Source organism: Barbatula barbatula (genome assembly GCF_947034865.1).
Source record: "Barbatula barbatula genome assembly, chromosome: 3".
NCBI classification, from domain to species: domain Eukaryota; kingdom Metazoa; phylum Chordata; class Actinopteri; order Cypriniformes; family Nemacheilidae; genus Barbatula; species Barbatula barbatula.
The window spans coordinates 30,462,274-30,487,799 of record NC_136764.1 but is presented as its reverse complement, the minus strand read 5'-3'; the positions used below and the strand labels follow the sequence as shown (position 1 = coordinate 30,487,799).

The following is a 25,526-nucleotide window of genomic DNA, read 5'->3' as shown; positions in this document are numbered from 1 at the left end:
CAGCACAAAAGGTGAATGAATGCAGCACGTCGTCTTCCTTTTATCTGGGCCAGAGACCGGCATGCAAATTTTATTCGCCAATTTAATTCGCCTTTTCAAGTCAGTCACAGATGATTCTTAAGTCAAAACCCATTCTGTAGGCACGTAGGTTACATACGTAACCTAAACATTTCTGAAAGGAAAATACACAAATAGTTGTAATTGTTATTTTTTATGTCAATGTTAAGTGTCACGAGTAGAGAAACGTCACGCACAACTCTTTCTGCTTTTCAACGCCCCGGAGGGGAATTTCTCAAAAGGGGCGGCCAACAGGCGGTGATGAAAACAAGAGAGAGAGAGGTAAAGTTTTGGTGCTTCCAGGATTACGGTGCGGGGTGGTGATCCGTGCTCCTCCTCGATCCCCGTCTCTGTGAAGTCCCTTGCTTCCGTGTAAATCCTTGTCTCGAGGAAAACCCTCGTATCCGTGTAATCCCTCGTGTCCGTGCATTTCCGAGTGGGGTAGTGCTGCCGGATGCTTGGGTATGCGGCAGCTGTCGGTTGTCGGTTGTCAGTAATCCGAACCTGGGGTAAAGCATAGGAGATTAGACACTCTATTGCCATGGAGTTGTAGCTCTCCACGTTGTCCGTGAAACCGGCTTTTATGCCGGTTTAGATGATACTCTGACGACCGACAGTTGATTGCGCTAGGGGTGACTCGCCACATTAAGACATTTGCGTTGCTGAGTGTTTATTTAATGAAACTTGTATTTCTACATGTTGCATTAAACTTACATTCATGCATTTGGCAGATGCTATTATCCAAAGCAATTTACATTGCATTGTACTATATATTGGTTTCTGAATATAAGCATTCACCTGGAATCGAACACATGATCTTGGTGCTGCTAGCACCATGCACTAACCACTGAGCCACATGAAAATTAATGTTTACTTTAAAAGTGCTTTATTCATTTAATAAACAAACGATAAAAAAATTAATTTGAACAGGTTTTTATTACTGTTTCTACTTTCTGCTATCTTCATTCACCCCATGAAAATGTAGCCTACTTGCGTGATTAGTTTCATCACGAAATAACAGATTCTTACAGTGTGTCTTTGAGAAATAGACTTCTTTCTGGGGCACATATAACTCCCAACGCATCAAAAAGGTAAAGAAATTAATCACGAGTGCAACATTAGATTTCTAGCTTGTGTAGCCGGTCCCACTCGGCCCGCTCTCTGCGGGCTTCGAACCGACGTCGGTCCGGATGGGAGATGGGTGCTCTAACGAGGAGGCTAAAGACCGCAGTCTCTAGCATCTGTCGCTAGAGCGTCTCTGTTGGTCGGGGAAGTGAGGCTTACACACTACACAGCTCTTCACTAGCTTGCACCCGTTACACTCACCCCCCTAAAATAGCTTTTTTACATAAAAATAAAGAGAAACAATGCTTACAAAAAGATTGTTGTTAGGAACTGAGGAGAACAAAGGGGAAACCTGGATTGTGCCATACAAAATTAAGTACCATAACCAAAAAGGAAACCAACTAAACCATTTCCATCTTCTTCTAAACTAAAAAAGTTAAAAAGTCTTCAACGTCCAAGAAGCATAACTAAACTGCTCTAACTAATCAAACAAAAATACAGAGAGAAGCACAAATCCCTAAACAAGTGTGTATAGAACAAATGTATTTTAAATGTGTAAATGTATGTCACGTGACATGCTTACCTAAACCCCTCACCTCCTTCCAGCTTAATCCAGCTTTGAAGAGCTGTCTAAAACTTTCAGAGCTCACACATAAGGAGTTCTTATAGGCATTCACAACAGGCAATATGCACCTGAAAAACTTGTTTAAAAATGGATCAAATGAAGTAAAACAGAACACATCATCAGGCGAAATCACAGCAAAAAGTCTCTCCTTCACTGGCAGTAGCATCTCCCTTAAGTAACTCTTCCCCAGGTGTCAATCATCGGGATGATGAGGATCATACCCTCACATCAGGTCTCTTAACGAGAAGACATGGGGAGCTCCACGGACTATAACTATGGGGAGCTAAATCATTCTCTAACAAACAGTCAGTTTCTGTCTTCATAGCGGATCTCTTAATCTCGTTAACTCGTAAGGATGTTATCGGATTTTATCGGTTTCGCATCTCGAACATCAATATCATGCTGTAACACCCTAGTCTGGGAGTGGACATCAGAAAAAAGAACGTGAAATTATGTGATCAGAGCTACCACATCATGTGTTTGCTTATCAGAAGTCAAATTGGATAGAATAACGGAGTTATACAATTTACTACAACAGACAAAACTTTTGATGTTATCAATGCAGCTGCATTGTCAGTGACCTGCTGTACATGTTCACATTCATCACTATCATGATATGTTTTAAGCATGTTGATGTGGCAAACATGCGTCTTGTGCTGCCTTTCGGGAGTGCATATAACATAATCCGTATCACTAAGTTTCCTAACTACGCTATACGGACCAGTAAATCTAGCAGACAAAACAGACCCCGGTATCGGTAATAATACCACCACCTTGTCATCAGGCTGAAAAGAAAGTGTCTCTGTCAAATCGATCCTTCATTTCCGACTGCACATTTTCTCAGGAATTTACGTGCAAGATCATATGCACAATGCAGTTTCTCTCGAAATCAACTAACCTAATCGAGGACGTTCGTTAGTTTCTCTGTTTTACTCTCTGTCATCTGATCTTTCAAAACCTCTAACGGTCCCCGAAGAGTATGTCCAAAAACCATTTCGGCCGGAAAAAAACAGAGCGATTATGCACACTCTCCCGTACAGCAAACAATACTAAAGGAATTCCTTCATCCCAATCTCTACTTGTGTCCATACAGAATTTTCTAAGCATGGTTTTTAAGGTCTGATGAAACCTTTTGATTGCACCTTGGCTCTCTGGGTGATATGCACTAGAAACTCGGTGTTCAATAGACAAAGACTTTATGAGTGAGCATTAAATCATCTGCTAAAACACCAGCTTGCGATAACAAACTAACCTTCTGTTCATTCAAAAAGACGACCACACGTTCGGATAAACATCCCTTAAATTCCTCAAGCAGAACTAATTCTCTTAAAGAATTAAAATCATCAGTTTTAGTTGCATTACACCATTTATCAAAGAGAGCCTTCTCTCGGGAGAATTCAAACAAATGTTTGAGAAGAATTCTTCTTATGGCCTCCAAACTTCTGCCGATATGTTTCTGGAACTAGCTCGTAGGCACGTAGAATTGCTAATTTTACAGCGTCATAGTTCAAACTGTCCTCTAAGGAAAGAGAAGAGAAAACCTCCAACGCTTTACCACATAAACGACATTGCAATAACAAAGCCCAACACTCTTTTGGCCAACAAAAAGACATAGCAATGCAATCAAATGCACTAAAGTATGAATCCACCTCAGTCTCACGTAAATGAGGCACTTATGTAATATTTTTACCAACATCAAATTACTCGGTTGTTACCAGACATCCTGTTACCAGCATGAAGCAGACATCGGTGCAACAGTAGGAGTAGTCACTACAATGGGAGAACGGTTAACAGGGGCAGTGGAACTAACTTGAGGGAGATCTTGTAACACAGCGGACCCTCCCACAATTCTCATTGCGTCAAGCTCCAGCTGTTGCATTTTTACCTGCTTCTCCTCCTCGATTTCAAATTTACGAATTTGTAACCGCAAATTCATCTCTGCCTGCCGTACCTGCACCTTTTCCTGCGAGTCAAGTTGCAAACGGGCCAAATAGACCTTAAGTCTCGTTTCCCTTTTGAGCAAATAGACATAGGGGAGAATGGTTCAAATGGAGGCAACCCCTCCCTAGCTTCAGCTTCAACCTCCGCCATAGCCGTTAGCTCCTCCTCAATCACATTCTCACTCCTACCAAAAGTATCCACCTCCACACTGTCCCAAACTGTAGCATTCTCCGGCAACACAAGCACATTCAACTCCACGAATCGATTATATACCACAGACTTAAGCTCTTTTTTAATAGCATTTTTATTTACTGAAATCTGAAAATGACTTGCTATCTTCACCAAATCATCCTTTCTACAACTAAGCGAGGGATTTTTTTGAAACCTTTCCAAAGTAAACATAAGCATTTTTATGATGCTGTACAATCGCACGTACAAATTCTCAACACACCCAGTGATACAAGAGACGGTGTCATGAACTGGTTCCTTATTAATTCAGTTGGATCTCAGACGAGCCCCCATGGCTGCTACGCCCCTATAATTCCAACTATGCTGAGAATTTCAAACACGTCTGTAATTTTAAGCCAACTTTAGAGAAATCTTCTATTGTCTTTGATTTATTCATTTGACTTTGTTTGCATCTTCCACATGAAGCCTATTGACTATGAGGTGAACAGAGCATTTGTGCTGACGGTGGTGGCTGTGAATGAGGTTCCTCTGCAGAGCGGCGTCCATCTGTCCCGTCAGTCCACGGCCACCGTCTCTGTCCAGGTCAATGATGTTAATGAAAGCCCCTATTTCGAGCCCAGCCCCAAACTACTGAAACTTCAGGAGGGTCCGCAGACAGAGTCTGTAATAACCACCTTCACTGCTCAGGATCCAGATCACTCCATGCAGCAGAGCCTCAGGTAAACAACACTTTTATTGTACCATCACAGATTTCTTTGTGAAGGAAGTTGCATGGGGTGTGCACAATCTGTAAAAATAAATATCCACCAGACACATTAAATATGTAAAACACCAAGCTTGTGCATGCAAAAAGTTCATGTACTTTAAGTCTTGATTGAGACTTAAATACAGATATTTCCCCAAATGCTCACACAAATATATCTCATTAAAATACAAATATTTTCAGCCCGTATTTCATTTAAAGCTGAAATTCTTAGCTTTAGATACCACACTTGAGTGGGTCATTCCCTAAGAGCAGGCAACAGCGAGCTAAATTTGTAGATGTGTTTCCGGGAAAATATCCACTCATTTACTAAAAGCTTCATGGAACATGATCTTTACTTAATATGTCAGGGATCTAGGGAACTTAGGTCAGGAACTAGAGTCAAACAGATGATTTAGAATAAACTAAAACCAATTTATTTATTTAATAATTCTCCTTAAAAGCTAGGGCAATGATTAAATACAAAATTTACAATACAATAAAGATCTTCTCAAACGACAAAAACACAGCTATCCGAATTGTTCTTGAACTTGGCAGTTTAAAGCAACCCAGGGGGCGTGGTGCTCGCGAGGCACAGGGGTTCCCTGGAGGGCGTGGCCGAGTGCAGGCGTGTCAGAGCGGGGGATCCCGGAAGTAACGTCTTCGCCACCGACAGCGTAACTCTCGAGTCGTCTAGCAGGCGATCTGGCTCCGGCACGGCTTGGCGGCTTTCCGTCCTCTAGAAAAAGCAACCAGAAAAACTTCCTCAGAAGCGGCTACAGCGAGCCATCAGAAATGGATTACGAGAAGATAAGAAAAACGTCCCTTTCTAAGGATACTTGCGTGCGTTGTTTACTCAAGCCTTCAATCGATTGTGCTGTTCACCAGTCGAGGAGCACTCGCGTGGGGAGGAGAGACCAGGGTCCGGACAGCGCCTATGGTGAGTTTCAGTCCCTTTTTATAGAGCTGTGAGTCTGATTATGATGATAGAGAGGTGTGGCAGCTATTCAGTTAATGGGGGCCACCTGTAGTAATCCATTACATACCACGCCCATAGTAGGCTTCCGACAATACAATGTCCATAAACACACGTGCTCATTATAAACACACATCACACGTGCTCAATATCTTTATACACTGACACTGCACGCAATATCTCACTGCAATCTAAATTAAACACACTAAATTACACAGGAGCCATACTATCCTTCCACCCACTTTACATTTTCCCCATCTGACAGTTACCCCCTCACTTTAACATAAGTCGTCCCGGCTATGTCACCGCTTGGTACCTCAATGGCCGGGTACCCTGTGTAGACCACTGTGAGCGACGTAGCCCCAGGGACTCTTCTACAGGGGCCTTCGGTGGTGGATATTCCATCTCTGTTTGATCATGTGCCCGTGGGGCTGTACTGGGACTCACCTGAGAGTCAGGGTCACAGCTGGTGGCCTCAATCCCCTCTTGTTGGGGTGGTTCCAAGTGTGGTGGGTATTCCATCTGTGTTCGATCGTCATGTGCCTGTGGGGATGTACTGGGCCTCACCTGAGAGTCAGGGTCACAGCTGGTGGCCTCAATCTCCTCTAGTTGGGGTGGTTCAAAGTGTGGTGGAGGGTCTGAAACAGTTGCCTCAGGTACTGGTGGGGGCTGAGCGCGCCAGAATACCAAGGGTCTGTATCCCTGGTTGTTGCTACCCCCCTGTGGCCGGAGTATTCCTTCCTCCTGGGTGGATCGTGCCTGTTCATTGGCTGGCGGCTGTGGAAATGCCGGAGAAGGACACGCTCCCCAACCAGGAGGTCTAATGCCTTGGCTCTCTGATCCCGCCGGGTCTTATCACTTTGCTGCCTCTGCCAAGTATGTTGTTGGACTACTTTGCGTGCCTGGTTAAGTACCTGGTGGTGGAACTGGACCCATCCATTGAGGGTCTGTCGCTTGGTCACCGGACCAGCCTCTTGGATCCAATCTACTGCTGGGAGCCTTGCATGTTTTCCAAACACAACATAGTAAGGAGTGAGGCCAGTGGTGCCATGTGGGGTATTGTTGTACGCCTGAAGGAGGGCCGGTAGTCTCGATGGCCACTAGGACTGTGCCTCATCTGTTAAGGTTCCCAGCAGCTTCAGGAGTGTCTGGTTAAATCTCTCACAGGCTCCGTTACTTGTGGGTGGTATGCCGTGGTACGCTTCATCCAACATCCATACAAGAGACAGAGCTGATTAAATAGATCTAAGGTAAAAGCCGCTCCACGATCCGAGAGAATGTGCTCAGGGCTCCCATACACCTGGAACAGGTTCTTCCATACTGCCTTGGCAGTGGTGGCGGCGGTCTGATCTCTGGTGGGCACTGCAAGGGCATATTTCGAGAACAAATCGGTCATTACCAGAATATAGGGATATGAGTCTCCTGGACGACCCAATGACAAAAAGTCAATGCCCACCATCTGAAATGGATATGAAGTCTCTATGGGCACCAAGGGGGCTCTTACCTCGGGGCCTGCTTTGTACACTAGACACCTGGGACAATCAGCAGCCCACTCAGTCAAGTCCCGTCTCATCCCATACCAGAAGAAGCGCTTCTTCAGCAGGGAGAGTGTTCTCTCAGCACTAGGATGGCCACCTACTACATGGTATTCCTGCCACAGAGTTTTCGTGTGGGCACTGGGAACCAGGATCTGGCTAGAGGATTCACCCATATGCCCCTCGGTTCTAATCACTCTCCGCAGGGCATGCTGGTCTACTTCAATCTGGTCCCACTCACGCAAGAACTGCTGGAGTACCACACTCAGTACACCCTGTTTTTCTACAGGAGGGGGTTGGCCCTGCTGTTTCCAGGAGAGCAGCTGACTTAAGTCAGGGTCTTCACGTTGTCTTGCGAACGCAGGGATATACCGACGGTAATAGCCCACCAGCCCAAGGAAGGACCGTACCTGGCGGACATTCTGCGGGGCAGTCCAGACCTGGTTGACTGCAGTCTTCTCAGGGTTGGTGGCTACCCCTTCTGAGCTTACTATATGTCGCAAATAGGTCACTTGTTTCTTGAATAAGCGACACTTTCTGGGCTGGAGTTTTAAGCCATAGCCATTAAGTCGCTCGAACACTATCAAAGTCCTGGAGGTGCTGGTTAAAGCTTGATGAATATACAATGACATCATCGAGGTATATAAATAATGAGTCGTTCAGGAATTTGCCAAGACAGCGCTGCATGAGTCTTTGAAATGTTGCTGGCGCGTTACAAAGCCCAAAGGGCATACGCTCAAACTCATATAATCCAAGGGGGGTGGTGAAGGCAGTCTTCTCCCTGTCCCGCTAGTCCACCTCGACTTGCCAATAGCCGCTTGCCAGGTCTAATGTTGAGTACCATTGTGCACCTTTAAGACTCGTCAGAGACTCCTCGATACGGGGGAGGGGATAGGCATCTTTATGTGTGACAGAGTTCAGCTTCCGGTAATCTACACAGAATCGCCAAGACCCATCCTTCTTTTTTACGAGCACGATTGGTTCAGCCCACGGGCTAGAACTCTCCCTGATGACCCCACCATCCAGCATGTTCCTCAGCAAGCTCTTTAATTCGGGATACAGCAAAGGTGGGACTGGTCTGTATCGCTCACGGCTAGGAGGAGCAGCCCCGGCGTGGATCTGATGTTTCACGATATTAGTGTGGCCAAAGTCCTCGTCATGCTCTGCAAAGATGGAACGCCATTTCATCAGCAACTCCTGCAGGCATTGGCGCTGTTCTTGGTTCAATGCAGCACCCTCTTGTTCCAAGCCAGCTGGTAAGGTGGAGGGACTGGCACCCACAGTGCTGACTCCAACTTTGACCACTCCAGGATTGCCCGGTGTCAATATAAGCTCCCTCTGCCCAACGATGTGTTCAGGTGGCAGTGGGGTGACTTCTGCAAGTGGCCGACGCTGGGGGACCTCTACGGGGAACATAGTTGGGTTGCAGAGCCTCAAAGGCAGATGGCCATCATGTACTACAGCAATAGTACGTGCAGTAAGCCAACTTGACTCCTCATCTGCCAACGGTTCAATCAGCACTGTGCAGTTGTTTCTAGGCACTTCCTCACTCGTTCGACACCACAGTACCATCTCTGTCTGAGGTAGAATAACATCAGGAGGCTGCTTAGTTAGCTTTGCCACCCCATGTCCTCGTGCTGTTGGTCCCGTCTGCTGTATTCGTCGACATACTGCAAAGGCCTTCTCCCATAAGTTACCTTCAGTTGGCGCCACAGCAGCCTGGAAGGCCACTACCCCTGGATGGACACCCTGCATGAGTTCTTTCCAGCACTCGGTTATCACATTCATTCCCAAGACTGCCCCGTCATTGCCCAAACACTGGTCTTCAACAATGATCACCCCCTTTTTGGGAATACATACCCCTCCTACCTTAAAATCCATCATGGCATAGCCTATGTAGGGGATTTGTAATCCATTGGCTGCCTTCAATGTCAACAAGTTGGATTCATTCATCGTATTAAGGACGGTCTCCTGGAGTTGCTTTTTAAACAGGGTCTCGCTGAATAAAGTCACTTGAGAACCTGTATCCAACAGAAATTTTATTAGTTTACCGTTGACTTCTACTTCTACACCAGGGCACGTACCTATTAAGGCAGGTTTTGAGGACGGGTCACCCTCGATTGCATTCACCCCCTCCACTCCTTTTCCTGTGACGGGGGTCACTAAAAACCCTGTCGCTGTCCTCGTCTGGGGCAGTATCGTTGTATGTGACCTGCTTCGCCACAATACAGACAGATTGGCAGGCCATGTACATCCCACTGATAATTCATGGCGGATGGAGATGGACGTTGACGTCGCACTGGAGGAGCCTGCCGGGTCACAGGAATGGCTGATCGGCTAGCTACCGGAGCCACATAGGGAGATTGATTCCGTAGTTCTTCTACCAATTTGCTACTAAGGGTCTTTAACTGTGCTGCCAGCTCGTCTCGCAGCTCAGACTTCAGGCTCTCTCAGAGATCATCCAGGTCAGACTTACATCCACCCCTTACATCGGAAGAAATGATCTGGGTACGAATAGCATGGGCCGCTGCTTCAGCAGGGGGGCTGTCCAACTCCTTTTTCAAAATACGAGCTTCTTTCAGGGCAGCCTGAAATGTCAGCCTCTCTTCTCTTCGCAAGAGTCGCTGTAGCTCCTGTCGTACTGGTCTTGTCCGAAGGCCCAGCACCAATTGGTCACGTAACAGCGCATCTTCGTCCGTAACAGCATTCCGCTCAGTATCAGGCCACCTAGCATAGCATTCTCGTAGCCTCAAGCCAAATAGACTGACGACCTCATCTAGACCCTGATGACACTTATAGAAATATGCTCCTCGATGAGCATGGGTGGCTGTATCCCCAAAGATTCTTCCTAAGGCCTCTATGACCTTCTCCCCATCGGCGCGGTCCGCATCCGGTAGGAGGGCTGCTTCCTGTCGGACATCTCCATCCAGTGTGCTCAAGACAAAATCCACCTGTTTGTTGGGCGCGCAGCATGGCTCTCATCTGGGTCTGCCATTCTCCAAATTTACGTCGCTCTCCAGTGAACTTAGGGGCCCAGGACGCACTGAAAAACCAAGGCATAATCAGCGGCGACATAGGTGGGACATTTACATTACCACCTAACTGGCCGTCATCATTCTGTTGGCTCATGTTGCTTGGATCCTGCCAACTACGCCACAAAAAGGTGTCAGAATCACCCTCTCAAATACTCTAATGGGATCCCAGGAACTAGAGTCAAACAGATGATTTAGAATAAACTAAAACCAATTTATTTATTTAATAATTCTCCTTAAAAGCTAGGGCAATGAATAAATACAAAATTTACAATACAATAAAGATCTTCTCAAACGACAAAAACACAGCTATCCGAATTGTTCTTGAACTTGGCAGTTTAAAGCAACCAAGGGGGCGTGGTGCTCGCGAGGCACAGGGGTTCCCTGGAGGGCATGGCCGAGTGCAGGCGTGTCAGAGCGGGGGATCCCGGAAGTAACGTCTTCACCACCGACAGCGTAACTCTCGAGTCGTCTAGCAGGCGATCTGGCTCCGGCGCGGCTTGGCGGCTTTCCGTCCTCTAGAAAAAGAAACCAGCAAAACGTCCTCAACAGAAGCGGCTACAGCGAGCGCTAGACCATCAGAAATGGATTACGAGAGGATAAGAAAAACGTCCCTTTCTAAGGATACTTGCGTGCGTTGTTTACTCAAGCCTTCAATCGATCTTGCTGTTCACCAGTCGAGGAGCACTCGCGTGGGGAGGAGAGACCAGGGTCCGTACAGCGCCTATGGTGAGTTTCAGTCCCCTTTCATAGATCTATGAGTCTGATTGTGATGATAGAGAGGTGTGGCAGCTATTCAGTTAATGGGGGCCACCTGTAGTAGTCCATTACATACCACGCCTATAGTAGGCTTCCGACAATACAATGTCCATAAACACACGTGCTCATTACAAAACACACATCACACGTGCTCAATATCTTTATACACTGACACTGCACGCAAGATCTCACTGCAATCTAAATTAAACACACTAAATTACACAGGAGCCATACTATCCTTCCACACACTTTACATTTTCCCCATCTGACAGCAGCTTAACTGGCTAGGCAGGACAAGGCAAAACAGGCGCACTCAAGACACACAAAATTGTTAACATAAGACAATGAACTAGCCAGGACTGCCAACACAAGGAAAATAAATAGGACAGCAAATAAGGCAGGTAATGAGGGAGAACAGGTGGAGCAACTGGAGCGACTGGAGCGATAATAAGGTAACAAGACTGGCAGGGATTCAAAACTAACTATTCAAAACAATAGGCATGAGCACATGGCAGTGTCAGTGCTCTGATACAAAAAGCCATGCCAGTGTCAGCAGGACAACCCACAAAAAGAAAGTTCAAGTCAAGTGAATTCAGCTTTTCTTTATATAGTGCTTTGTTCTGGAATTTACTTATTCCTTAATCTAGATGAGTCAATTTTGACAAACGCAACACACAGAGACATCAGGTACTTTGCAAAGTATTTTATTGCTGTTTAATCTACATCATAAGCGATGAGATGGTGCAGAGCAAAGGCGCTCTTTCCTCCTGCACACAGAGTTTATATATTAAAACGTGACACCCCCTCCCTTTGCCCCACAGCAAGAATCCCGAGCTGGTTGACGAGAAGTGATGCCCGTTATTCCAAACAGAACATCTTGGCCTCTGCTCGAGGGCAAAGGCAGAGTGGTATGACGTGTATAGAGAAAAACATAATAACATTTTTAAAGAAAACATAGATAAACACTTCGTAAACATATAGACAGACACATCAAGAAGCTAGACCAGAAAATTTCCATTACAGCTTTTTACAATTTTCATTTTTAAAAAGCAGCTGTACAAGAAAACAGTGATTAGGAACCCAAAACTCCATTGGAGGAGAAAAAACCTCAGTGGGAAAGCAGGCCTAACCAGGGGATTTCAGATCCCTTCTGGCAAAAGCTGCAGCCTCTGCACAAGCTCGACAGTGCTTGCATAACAAGGCAAAATAAAACAATTTAAATTAGATTTAAGATTATCATTAATGATCGATTGTTGTGCTTTATGGTTTGTTAATGTGTTTTCAGATTTGGTGTTGCGTTTTCAGATTTGTAATTGTGATTCAGGATTAGTTTTTGGCTCCAGGATACTCTGAATGACCTACCCGAGAGGTAGGACTCGAACCATTGCAACGCCATTCCAGAGACACCCATAGCACTGAGAGAAGACGATGATGTGATGATTCAAAAGCAGCAGACAGATCCAGTAGGATGAGCAAAGCTGACATGGATGATGCGTTTGCCAGTCTCAGGGCTTCAATGACTGAGAGCAGTGCAGTCTCTGTTGAATGACCACTCTTGAAACCAGACTGATTGCTGTCCAGGAGGTTGTTTCGTATGAGAAAGAATTAGAGCTGGTTGAACACAACCCGCTCCAGAGCTTTGGCAAAGAAGGGAAACTGGCCTGTAGTTTTATAGCAGTGTAGGGTGGGTTTCTTCAGTAGCGGTGTGATGCGGGCCTCTTTGAATGCTGTGGGAAATGTCCCAATGGTAAGCGAAGAGTTGATGATGTGAGACAGAGCAGGCACAACCATTGGCGAGATGGCCTGGAGGAGATGGGTGGGGATGGGATCCAGTGGGCAGGTGGTAGGGTGGTTGGAACCAATGACCTTGGAAACATCAACTTCAGACAGAGGAGAAAAGGCGGGGAGCACACACGTGTCAGGGATGTGGGCGGGTTCGACAGGTGGTGGCGTAAAAAAACTGGCGGCTGATGGCAGTAGTTTTCTTTACGAAGAACGATGCAAAATCAGCAGCTGTTAAGTATGATGAAGGTGCGGGAGCAGGCGGACAGAGGAGCGCAGAGAAGGTTTTGAAGAGCATGCAAGAGTCCGGAGAGTTGCAGATCTTCGAGTGGTAGTAATCAGTTTTTGCAGAGGTGATGTCTACTGAGAAAGTAGAGAGGAGAGACTGGTAGAGAGAGAGGTCAGCAGGGTCTTTTGACTTGCGCCATTTTCTCTCAGCTGACCGGAGGCTGGCGCGATGCTCACGCAGTACATCCGATAACCAGGGGGCCGACAGGGATGCACGGGCTGGTCCAGATGTAAGAGGGCATAGGTTGTCCAAGCAGGATGTAAGCGTGGAACACAGAGTGTCTGTGGCACTGTCTGTATTCAAAAGAGAGAGCTCCTCAGAGGGGGGAGTGCAGAGAAGACAGCAGAGGAAAAACAGGAGGGAGGGAGGGGCCGCAGGTTGCGCCGGAAAGTGATCATCGGTAAGACATCTGCGATGTCCGGAGCGGTGAGGTCGAGGGTAACGAAGAAGTGATCAGACGTGTGCAGCGGGGTGACCTGAGAGTGATGAGTGGAGCAGTAAATGTGGAGGTTGCTGATGTGGAAACCTGCTCGAGGAGAAATTATGCGGTCAGGTTGATGAAGTCAGTTCCAATGTAGATGTTGAAGTCTCCTAGTACCACCAGAGGAGTACCATCCTCAGGGAAGGGCGAAAAAAGCACATCCAGCTCCTCCAAGAAATGTCCAAGCTGACCTGGGGGACGATATATAACTACAAAATGACTTTTAACAGGATGGGTGATAGTAACAGCATGAAACTCGAAAGTGCTGTTGTCACACAAGGGTGTTAGCTGTTTGAATTTCCAGTCTTTGGGGATAAGTAGACCGGTGCCTCCACCCCTTCCTGTGATGCGAGGGCTGTGGGAGAAAGTGTGGTTATGGGAAAGGTCAGCGGGAGTGGCAGAGTCCTCTGGTTTGATCCATGTTTCAGTCCGACAGCAAGGACATGCATAACACTTAGTGTTTTGTGTTAATATTGATGCTTTCTTTCTCTCATCAGATACAGCATACTGTCTGACCCTGAAGACTGGCTAAGAATTGATTCAATAAATGGGCGTATCACAACCGTCAGCGTTTTGGACAGAGAATCTCCTTATGTTCAAAATAATATATACACTGCTATATTCCTGGCCACTGACACAGGTATGTGTGATGTGACGTGAAAACATTTAAATATGCTTGACTCTGTTTTTGCTTTTGTTTTCTGAGAAGTCTCCAAATAAACCTAAACAGTTTCTGTTAAACCGTCAGAAAGAGAAATATCGTCAGTTTTATCATATCTGTTATCTTTAATTTTGGAGCCAAATCAACAATGTGTAGGGTTTTCATTTTAAAATCAAATTTCTATTCAAAACCAATAATGGATCAATTTTAATACTTTACTGAAAACATGTTTTAAGTTGACACAATATATCGCCTGTGGTCATTGCGGCTACCGCTGTGACAGGCGTCCCTTATTTTAAAAGGGATGCAGATGATACACAAATATGCTCATTTGGACCTGTTTTAGCATGCATTAAAACTTGGTTGACTGTGAATGTTTTATTTAAAAAGTAGATTATTGTGTTTGAACTCACATGTGGTCCACTGCATTTCTCTAGACACATAGTTGCTTATGTTCTTTATTTTTGTAAAAAAAAATTGGCACTCTCTCTTAATGAATTAATGCTTTAAACAAATAATACAGTAACTCATATAAAACTTGCTCGGAATATTCTACAATTATTGCTTAGATTTTTGACAAAATATTAAATGCTGTCTCATTTGTAAATCGCTTTGGATTAAAGCGTCTAAATGAATAAATGTGAACATATTATCATTTCTATACAAAAGACAGCATATGAAATCTAACGTAATCAATCTAAACATAATTGAGGTAATTAACTGTCAGTACATCATAACAGTCCCTGGCCCTGGTTACGATGGTTTTTGTAGGCTGTAGTTCCATCCTCTGGGGTTTCTCTGCTAGTTTATAAACAATAAAGGAATGGAATAGAGGAATAGAGGAAGAAGCATGGGCTGCGTCCAAAATCGCATACTGTGACATTACGTACTGAATTTGAATGAGTACCTACCTATCGGCCGTTAAAACAGTACGTTCTACATAGTATTAGTGGTAGTAGTACTAATACATTTCAGACATACTGCGTGCGCCATGTTCCCTTTCTGTCGGTCTCTCGACGTTGTGTCGACAGAATGGGGTTTGACTTGAGAACCTACCTTCTCTGACTGACTTGAACAGGCCAATGAAAATTGGCGAATGAAATTTGCATGCCGGACTCCGCCCCCGGATATCCGGGTATAAAAGGGAGCCGGCGTGCCGCATTCATTCACCTTTTGTTCTTCGGAGCCTTCGCATCCTGATGCTGACGACTCTGCAGATATTATCTACGTGTTGCTGGTCTTACGACGTGGTGCAGCGGACTGTCCCTTTTCCTGTGACTTCCCCTGGGCGTCTCGGCAACTGCCAAAGCGTCTCTCTAAAGAGCGAGCCCTTTTCAGGGCTTAATATTTCTTCAGCGCGGCATGTCCCGCTGTGCTCGTGGGTGCGGCGCACTCATCGAGGAAGGGGACGGACACGATGTCTGCCTCGTGTGTCTGGGACTCCAGCACGCTGAGGCAGCGTTTGTGGATGCATCTTGGCCGCACTGCGCGCGGATGGCTAGTCAGACGTTGCATCACTGCGCGCGGATGGCTATCCAGACGTTGCATCACTGCGCGCGGATGGTAATTCAGACGTTGCGTTCACGGGTAGCTGCGTTCTTCCGAGAATCAGCCGCCACCTCGAGTGCTTCCCGTTCTGCGGCAGCAGTGGCATCAGCCCTGCCGTCCGCTTCGGCGAGCACAGAGGGTGATCGGGGAATTACCGTGAGCCTCAATCCGTCAGCCACCGGCTCGCGGACCGTTCACGCCCCGCCTCGCTCGTCTGGCCGTCCCGGAATAGGCGGTACGCCGCCTTGTTCCTCCGTCACGTACTCGGACACGGGGCGTGACGACGATGAGATGTCGCTTGCAGCATCGGAGGGCGACCTCCTGGCATCCGACATCGTCTATTCCTTGGAGCTTCCTCCCCCGGGGGGTCGAGCTCAGGATGAAGCGGACGTCGAGATGTCAGCCATGCTTTCCCGGGCCGCCGCGAGTATTGGGCTGCAGTGCACCGCACCGCCAGGTAAGTCCGCCCAACGCTCGCGGTTGGACACGTGGTATCTGGGGACCGGCCGTGACTCTAAGCCACGGTCGGCGCCGGTACCATTCTTCCCGGAAGTGCATGAGGAGCTCAGTCGGACCTGGAACGCCCCCTTCTCGGCGCGTGCACGTCAGACTAGCTCGGTCGCCCTGACTTCCCTCGATGACGGGGCAGCTAAGGGCTACGTCGACATCCCTCAGGTGGAACGTGCAGTCGCGGTGCACCTGTGCCCGCAGACAGCTGCCACCTGGAGAGATCGACCAAGGCTCCCTTCCAAGGCTTGTAAAGTTTTCGGCATCGCTGGTGTCGAGGGCTTACAACGCTGCGGGTCAAGCTGCCTCGGCTCTTCACGCCAAGGCGTGGAAAGAGTTGCACGAGGGAAAGTCCGACCCGGGGCTTATGCAGGTCCGCACTGCCACTGACATCGCTCTTCGGGCGACGAAGGTGACGGCGCGAGCCCTGGGTCGTACGATGTCCACACTAGTGGTCCAGGAGAGACACCTTGGGTTCAACCTTGCGCAGATGCGGGACGCTGAGAAGGTTCGCTTTCTTGACGCTCCCATCGCGCAGGGTGGGCTGTTTGGTGATACGGTCGAGGGCAGCTGTTCTCGACTGTAAAGAAGCAGATGGGGGCGTATCCTGCCCCGCCGTGACCCGGCCGCCTATTGTCCGTCGAGGTCCCGCGCGGCGTCTGCTTCCCAGCAGCCCCGCCCCTCTCCGACTCAGACTCCGGCCCCAGCGCCCCCTGCACAGGCGGCCTCCCGGAGAAGGACGTCGAAGAGGAGAGCACCATCCCGTCACCAACCTCCGCGGAAGCAGAAGCGTTCCTGATGGGGTGAACCCAGGGAGATCGAGTCCACCGGGCCCGACCCAGGCAACTACATCGCCAGAGGGTCGGACTGGGACGGTGCCTGCCCCGTCCCAGCAACACCAGCCGGGCCCCTTTCAGGGCCTGGTGCCCACATTCTCGCAGAAAGAGCTTTCTCTCTCCCTGGGCCTTTCTCACAGCCGCTCTCACCCTCCGCAGGACGGTGCTCGGCAACCCCACGTTGTGTTTCGGCGAGACACACGGTTGGGTATACTGTCAGTGGCCACCAGCACCCTCAGTCAGACGGTGCGGTATGCCGCGATATCGCCCGACAGGCACCTCGGCAGAGCCGCTCTCCTCCCCGGGGTCCCCCCGCGTCGAGGGAGCCGTACTGCCAGCCATCGAATCACCCCCCACGGGGGCAATGACTCAGATCGAACCTCTGGTCCCCCTGTCTCGGTACCTGGGAGCTGGGTTGGCTTCCCAGACCAGCACGGTGGATAGAGCGAACGATCCGTCTCGGCTATACGATTCAGTTCGCCAAACAAGCTTCGGGGCATCCTCTTCACATCAGTGGGAGTAGATGCCCCCGTGCTTCGGGCCGAGGTCGCTACCCTTCTGGCGAAGGGGGCGATCGAGCTCGTCCCTCTGGCCGAGATGTACTCCGGGTTTTACAGCCCGTATTTCATTGTCCCCAAGAAAAGTGGCGGGTTGCGGCCCATCTTGGACCTGCGTACCCTGAACAAGCACCTACACAAGCTGCCGTTCAGGATGCTAACGCAGAAGCGCATTCTGACGTCCGTCAGGCGTCAGGATTGGTTCATGGCGATCGACCTGAAGGACGCGTACTTCCATGTGTCCAACCTCCCTCGTCACCGGCCGTTCCTATGGTTCGCTTTCGAGGGACAGGCATAGCAGTACCGCGTCCTCCCATTTGGTCTGTCCCTGTCTCCTCGAGTCTTTACGAAGGTCGTGGAGGCCGCCCTCACTCCCCTCAGGGAGCAGGGGGTGCGCATACTCAACTATCTCGACGACTGGCTCATCTTGGCGCACTCGCGAGATCTGTTGTGTACACACAGGGACCTGGTGCTCCGGCACCTAGACCGTTTGGGGTTACAGGTCAACCGAGAGAAGAGCAAGCTCTCCCCTGTGCAGAGCATCCTTTTCCTCGGTATGGAACTCGACTCTGTCTCCATGATGGCACGTCTTTCTTCCGAGCGTGCCCAGTCGGTGCTGACCTGCCTGATAGGCTTCAGGCAGCAGCCAGCGGTCCCCCTGAAACGTTTTCAGAGGCTCCTGGGACACATGGCGTCCTCGGCGGGGGTGGTCCCCCTCGGGTTGATGCACATGAGACCGCTACAGCACTGGCTACAGAGCAGAGTTCCTTGGAGTGCGTGGCACACCGGCAGCAGGCGCGTCCCGATCACGCCCTTCTGCCAGCGCACCCTAACCCCATGGTCTTCAATGACCTTTTTTCGGCGGGTCTCTGGACGGGCCCCCGCCTGCGCTGGCATATCAATCGCCTAGAGTTGTTGGCGGTGCTGCTTGCACTGAGGAGGTTCCTTCCCCTCGTGCAGGACAAGCACGTGCTGGTCCGGTCGGACAGCACTACTGCTGTGGCGTATATCAACCGACAGGGTGGTATTTCGTTCACGGCAGCTATCGCAACTCGCCCGACGCCTCCTCCTGTGGAGCCAGCAGGTGACGAAGTCCCTGTTAGCCACTCACATCCCGGGCGACCTGAACCAGACAGCCGATGCGCTCTCTCGTCAGTCGACGCCCCATGGAGAGTGGCGGCTCCACCCCCGCGCAGTCGAGCTCATTTGGGTGCAGTTCGGGCAGGCACAGGTGGACCTGTTCGCCTCCCTGGACACCACCCATTGCCCGCTTTGGTACTCCCTGACCGAGGCCCCCCTCGGCACGGATGCCTTGGCGCACAGCTGGCCGCGGGACAAGCGGAAGTACGCCTTCCCCCCAGTGAGCCTCATTGCGCACGTCCTGTGCAAGGTCAGGGAAGAGGAGCATCAAGTGCTACTAGTTGCGCCTTACTGGCCCAGCCGGACTTGGTTCTCGGAGCTAATGCTCCTGACGACAACTCCCCCCTGGACGATTCCCCTGACGAAGGACCTTCGTTCTCAGGGGAAGGGCACGTTGTGGCATCCGAGACCAGACCTCTGGAACCTCCATGTCTGGCTCCTGGACGGGACGAGGAGATCCTGAGTGGTCTACCCCCAGCGGTGGTGGATACCATTGTTCAGGCTAGGGCCCTGGCCACGAGGCGGTTATACGCATTGAAGTGGCGCCTCTTCTCGTCCTGGTGTTCTTCTCGTGGAGAAGACCCACGGATATGCTCGATCGGGAGCGTGCGGTCCTTCCTGCAGTCGAGACTCGAGAGCAATCTCTCCGCTTCCACGCTGAAGGTGTATGTAGCCGCTATTGCCGCTCATCACGGACCAGTTAGTGGGAAGTCTCTGGGACAGCACGACCTGGTCATTAGGTTCCTGAGGGGCGCGAGGAGGCTGAATTCAGCCCCAACCGCGCTCCGTTCCCTCTTGGGACCTCAATGTGGTCCTGGCGGGCCTCCAGAGCCCCCCCGTCGAGCCCCTCGGAGATGCCGCTCTTTCTCATCTTTCGATGAAGACGGCTCTCCTAGTGGCGCTCGCCAAGAGGGTAGGGGACCTACATGCATTTTTCGTGGCCACGGATTGCCTAGAGTTCGGGCCTGGTCAATCTCACGTTATCCTGAGACCCCGGCCGGGCTACGTGCCCAAAGTTCCCACCACTCCCTTTCGGGACCAGGTGGTGAACCTGCAGGCGCTCCCTTCTGGGGAGGAGGACCCAACCCCTTCTGTGTTGTGTCCAGTGCGCGCGCTGCGCCTCTGCCTGGACCGCACGCAGAGCCTCTGGAGCTCTGAGCAGCTTTTTTGTCTGTTTTGGGAGGTCAGCACAAGGGAGGGCTGTCCCCAAACAGAGGTTGGCGCACTGGATCGTGGACGCCATCAATGGCTTACCGATCACAGGATCTCCCGTGCCCGCTTGCAGTGAGGGCACACTCCACCAGGGGTGTGGCCTCCTCGTGGGCACTGGCTCAGAGCGCCCCTCTGGCAGACGTATGTAGAGCTGCGGGTTGGGCTACGCCCGACACCTTCGCGAGGTTCTACAGCCTCCGCGTGGAACCGGTATCAGCCAGAGTCTTACGAAGCACCGCCAGGTAAGTCCGGCAGCCGGTGGGCGTACGCCTGCGATAGCACTCCTCCATAGGTGAGACGTGGTGCTATCCAGCCTCCCCTCTTCCCCCCACGTGGGCGAAGAGTAGGCATTCCATCCATCACTAAGCACTCCTCGGCGGCGGGCTCGGCGGAGCAGCCCTGCCTCCCTTGGCCTGTTCTGAGCTCTAGCAGTGACTCAGACAAGGCCTAGTGCTCCACACGTAGTAACCCCCCCACAGGGCGGTTCCGTCTGTTGTCTTCTCATGAATGGCTCTCAATCGATGGCCCATGACCTCTCCCAGGGGTACTTCACCTGCTCGCGACACCATCTCGTGTCTGCATGTCTCCCACGTGCTCTCCCCTATCCGGTGAGACCGTGTGTGAATCTCCACTAAGCTCCTCCCTGCGGTAGGAAGTGGTCACCGTAGCGCGTTCCCTCAGGGGGGAATGACGCTTCCCAGTGGCCTTACGGTGCCGGGCGGCTTCTCGCTGTTAAGAGAACTAGGCCGCCGTCCGTGACGGCCGGTGGAAGGGGCTCCCATCTTTTTTGAAAGCTCTGGACTCCTTCCCTTCCGCTGGAAGGTTGCAATTCATGCTAAGCGCTCACGTCTGACACGCCCAGGCCAGTCAGCGTCGCTTCGCGAGGAATTGTGACGCGGCACAGCGCTGTGGCGTTTTCCGAGGAACCCCATTCTGTCGACACAACGTCGAGAGACCGACAGAAAGGGAACGTCTCGGTTACGTATGTAACCTCCGTTCCCTGATGGAGGGAACGAGACGTTGTGTCCTGCATGCCACAACACTGGCCGCCCGCTGCAGCAGTCGGGGCAAGATCCTCAGGCTCCTCAGCACAAAAGGTGAATGAATGCGGCACGCCGGCTCCCTTTTATACCCGGATATCCGGGGGCGGAGTCCGGCATGCAAATTTCATTCGCCAATTTTCATTGGCCTGTTCAAGTCAGTCAGAGAAGGTAGGTTCTCAAGTCAAACCCCATTCTGTCGACACAACGTCTCGTTCCCTCCATCAGGGAACGGAGGTTACATACGTAACCGAGACGTTTTATGGTCATGTGACCCGTATGCTCTTTTATCCATGACGTATTAACAACAACCATAAATGAGCTTTGATAAAAGCATAATTTAGTCACAAGAAATTAATTGGCACTTACATTAAAAAACGGTCGTCCGCCTTAAAGTTTTCTGCTATAGTAATTTATTTACTTTTGAAATTTGACCATTGCTCAGAGCCCGGCCCGGTACCTGCCTTCAGCTAAGTAATATGTTTAGTTAAGGCTTTAGTCTGTCCATATGTCACGGCCATAGAGGCTGTATGGAAAGCCTGTGTTCCTGTTTCTGATGCCACAGAGGCCTTGCCACAGCCAAGATGGTTGCCCGTGAGTCCCTTGTGCCCTATGCCACAGCTAGGATGGCTGCCTCTACATTTCTTGTGCTCTTTACCACAGCCAGGATGGTTCCACCCTGGTGCCCTTCTGCTCAGCTGCCGGCACTGCCCTGGTGCCCTGCTTTTCCTTTGCACCTTTTTGGGGGGAGACGTAATGTCCTCATTCCTGCCTGCATGTACTACACTTCCCAACATGCATTGCAATCAAGTATTGAGGAGCTAAACCATGCAGGGCTTTATAGGCAATTAGCAAGATTTTAAAGTTAACGCGATGCTTTATAGGTAACCAGTGCAAGGTTTACAAAACCTGGGCTAATACTTTTTTGTAAGTGTAAGAACTCGAGCTGCTGCATTTTGGACCAGTTGGAGTTTTTGTAATAGGCCTGCAAGGCAACCACCTAATATTGCATTACAGTAATCTAGCCTTGATGCCATAAAGGCAGGAATTAGCTTCTCTTCATCTGATGGTGACAGAATATGACGTAGTTTAGATATATTTTTAAGATGGAAAAATGCAAGTTTACAGGTGTTGGCAACTGTATTTTGGGTACCTCTTACAATTCTGTCTCCTAAACACACAGCTCGTAAACTAAACCGTTAGTGTGCTTGTTTGTTGGAGCTCAATATCCTCAAAAGCCCATCACTTTCCAAGTGAATCAATGGAGCGACGGTCTTCGGCAGGGTTTTCCTCTGAATGCACCTTGCACACGATTTACAGTACTCTTCCAGATCAGATTTCATCCATGGCCAGTAGAAATTATATTTGGTTAATCTGTAACACCTAGATGACTGGAGTCGTCGTGCAGAGACTTCCTGACCATCTCCCTGAATATTTCAGGTAACACCAGCTGAGAGCGGCGGACTCTGCCAGGCGGAATGGTTTAACTTTAACAGATCCTTCTCTCTTAGAAGCAGGGGAAAAGATGGGTGCTTTGACTTGTCGACTTTGGCTATGTCTTTCCAAAAGAGCTCTGACAAACCTCTCCAAGGCTAGGATCTTTCTGTTCAACAGACTCCGAAGAGCTCAGGACAAGCATCTCTCTTCCTCTCAGCACAGCTAGGTTACAATAAGCCTGTGGAACTGCATAATAACGGTAATAACCGCAGAAGCCAAGGAATGAACGTAGAGCAGCCACTGTGTTTGGTCTGGGCGACGTAATTACAGTCTCAGTGTTCTCTGGGTCTGTGGACACTCCAGCTTGATATACAATATGGCCTATATAGGTTACTGACGGTTGGCAAAACTGCCATTTATCCAGCGATAGCTTGAGACCTTCGTGATATAAACGATCGACCACCTTTAGCAATCTTGCCTCGTGTGCTTCAAGCATCGCCCCAAACACGTTTAGGCCGTCGAGGTAGACTTAGACTTCCTCACTTCCACTATGGGTGAGGCTTTAGGGCTTTGTGACTCAGTGATGATCCAATCATCTTTAAGCTGTGTCAGGTGCTGTCTCACATGCTTCAATATCAGCTGGCGCCAGTCGGTGAGATCGCTCTCAGAAAGGCTTGTCTTCCATGGTCTTGATAGCTTTACAGCATCCTACGTCGAAGTCATGTGTAGAGAAAATCTCACTGCGTTTCATCAGCTTATTAACTAGTCTTTCTTTCCAGGTCTCAGGGACAGGCAAGTCTCCAAAGCTGAAGGAAGATGGGGTCACTTTCAGTCTCTCTCTTCACAACAAGCGAAGACATCACATCGACTGGGAACAAATGGGTGATTGCCAAATATTGGCTCCTCTACAAGTTCGGTAGGGGAATCCATCAGAAGGGCCTGGGCACTTGCCATTTGCGGACACTTCGGCACACCCGTAACTCTAACTTCTCCTCCAGGTTGTAGTGTACCTGGGTTCGGTTGGAGAAACCACACGGTGCCTCACTTGTGATCATCATCATCTGCTAGGTACTCGTCGAAAGCCCTCATGAAAGTAGGATGAATGTGCATGGTATGAAATAATTTATATCCAATCTTCTTTCTACAGAGACTAAACAGTCTCATCACGGTGGGTGTGTTTGTGCATCAATAGTCTCAGCTAATCCAAGATCAGCCTCCAAAAAAGACGCTGGTAAGGATCGATTTCATGACCAACAACGAATAAAGTTTGTGTACAGTACGTGACATGAATGCCGTGCCTTGATCCATGAGGATCTCCCTGGGGATTGCCACGCGGGAGATTAAGCTAATCAGCGCATCGGCATTAGGCAAGGCAAGGCAAGGCAAGGCAAGTTTATTTGTATAGCACATTTCATACACAATGGCAATTCAAAGTGCTTTACATAGAAGAAATTAAAAATATCCATTTGATAAAACAGTTAAGAAATAAGAAAAATAAAAGTAACCAGTTAAGAATAAAAAAATAAAATAACATAGTTTAGAAGAAATAAGAAAAATAAAAATTAACCAGTTAATAAAATAAAATAAAATATAGTTTAGATTAGATAATCAATAAAATAAAGTACAGCGCAAACAGTCGGACGGTCAGAGGCACAGTGGCACATTAATCAAATGCAAAGTTAAACAGATGTGTTTTGAGTCTAGATTTGAATGTGACTACTGTGGGAGCACATCTGATCTCTTCTGGAAGCTGGTTCCAGCTGCGGCTCGCATAATAGCTAAATGCAGACTCTCCTTGCTTGGAGAGAACCCTTGGTATTTCTAGCTGATGCGATCCTAATGACCTGAGTGTTCTTTTGGGTCTGTATTCAATGAGCATATCTGCAATGTATTGAGGTCCTAGGCCATTGAACGATTTATATACCAGTAATAAAACTTTAAAATCTATCCTATATGTAACTGGTAGCCAGTGTAAAGACCTGAGGACTGGTGTGATATGATCATATTTTCTGGTTCTGCTCAGAATCCTTGCCGCAGCGTTCTGTATGAGCTGCATCTGTCTTATGGTCTTTTTGGGAAGGCCAGTAAGGAGCCCATTACAATAATCCACCCTGCTGGTGATGAAAGCATGCACTAGTTTCTCTAAGTCTTGACTAGAAACAAAGCATCTAATTCTTGCAATATTTTTCAGATGATAGTATGCTGATTTAGTTATTGCTTTGACATGACTACTGAAGCTAAGGTCTGACTCTAGAGACACACCGAGATTCCTGACTTGATTTTTTGTTGTTTGACCTTTAGAGTGAAGGTACGCGTTCACCTTGAGAACTTCATCTTTATTTCCAAACGCAATGACTTCAGTTTTGTCTTTGTTTAACTGAAGAAAGTTTTGGCACATCCAACTATTTATTTCATCAATGCATTTGAGCAGGGTGTCAATGGGGCTGTAATCGTTAGACGATAGGGCTAAGTATATCTGTGTGTCGTCTGCATAGCTGTGGTAAGCAATTTGGTTATTTCTCATTATTTGGCTCATTGGGAGCATGTACAGGTTGAATAGGAGAGGCGCAAGAATTGAGCCTTGGGGGACTCCGCATGTCATGGATGTCCACTCAGACTTATGGTCACCTATACTCACATAATAACCTCTTGCTTCTAGGTATGACCTGAACCATTTTAGGACTATCCCAGAAAGCCCCACCCAGTTTTCCAGCCTGTCTATAAGTATGTTGTGATCGACCGTGTCAAATGCAGCACTGAGGTCGAGTAGGACCAGCACGGATAATTTGCCTGAATCAGTACTTAAGCGAATGTCGTTTACTATCTTAATGAGTGCTGTCTCTGTGCTGTGATGTGGGCGGAACCCAGATTGAAAATTGTCAAAGTATCCGTTTGAGCTTAAGAATTTGTTCAGCTGGTTGAAGACAACTTTTTCAATGATCTTACCTATGAAGGGAAGATTTGAGATCGGTCTATAGTTGTTTAATATGGTCTTATCCAGATTGCTCTTTTTCAGGAGGGGTTTGACAACAGCAGTTTTCAGGGAGTTTGGGAAACTTCCAGAGAGAAGTGAGGCATTTACCACATCTAGGAGATCTGCTTCTAAACAGTTTAA

General features: G+C 48.8%; 1 protein-coding gene across 1 annotated transcript in view; it reads left to right on the top strand.

The window, feature by feature from the left end:
* Positions 1–25,526, top strand: part of LOC306891610 (cadherin-2) — a gene marked incomplete at both ends in the record, with an annotated part of 74,236 nt that overhangs the window by 31,042 nt on the left and 17,668 nt on the right. The window contains 2 exons of the mRNA XM_079451974.1: positions 4,343–4,596; positions 13,971–14,113. Coding sequence (XP_079308100.1) covers positions 4,343–4,596; positions 13,971–14,113 — 397 coding nt within the window. The remainder of the gene's footprint in view (positions 1–4,342; positions 4,597–13,970; positions 14,114–25,526) is intronic.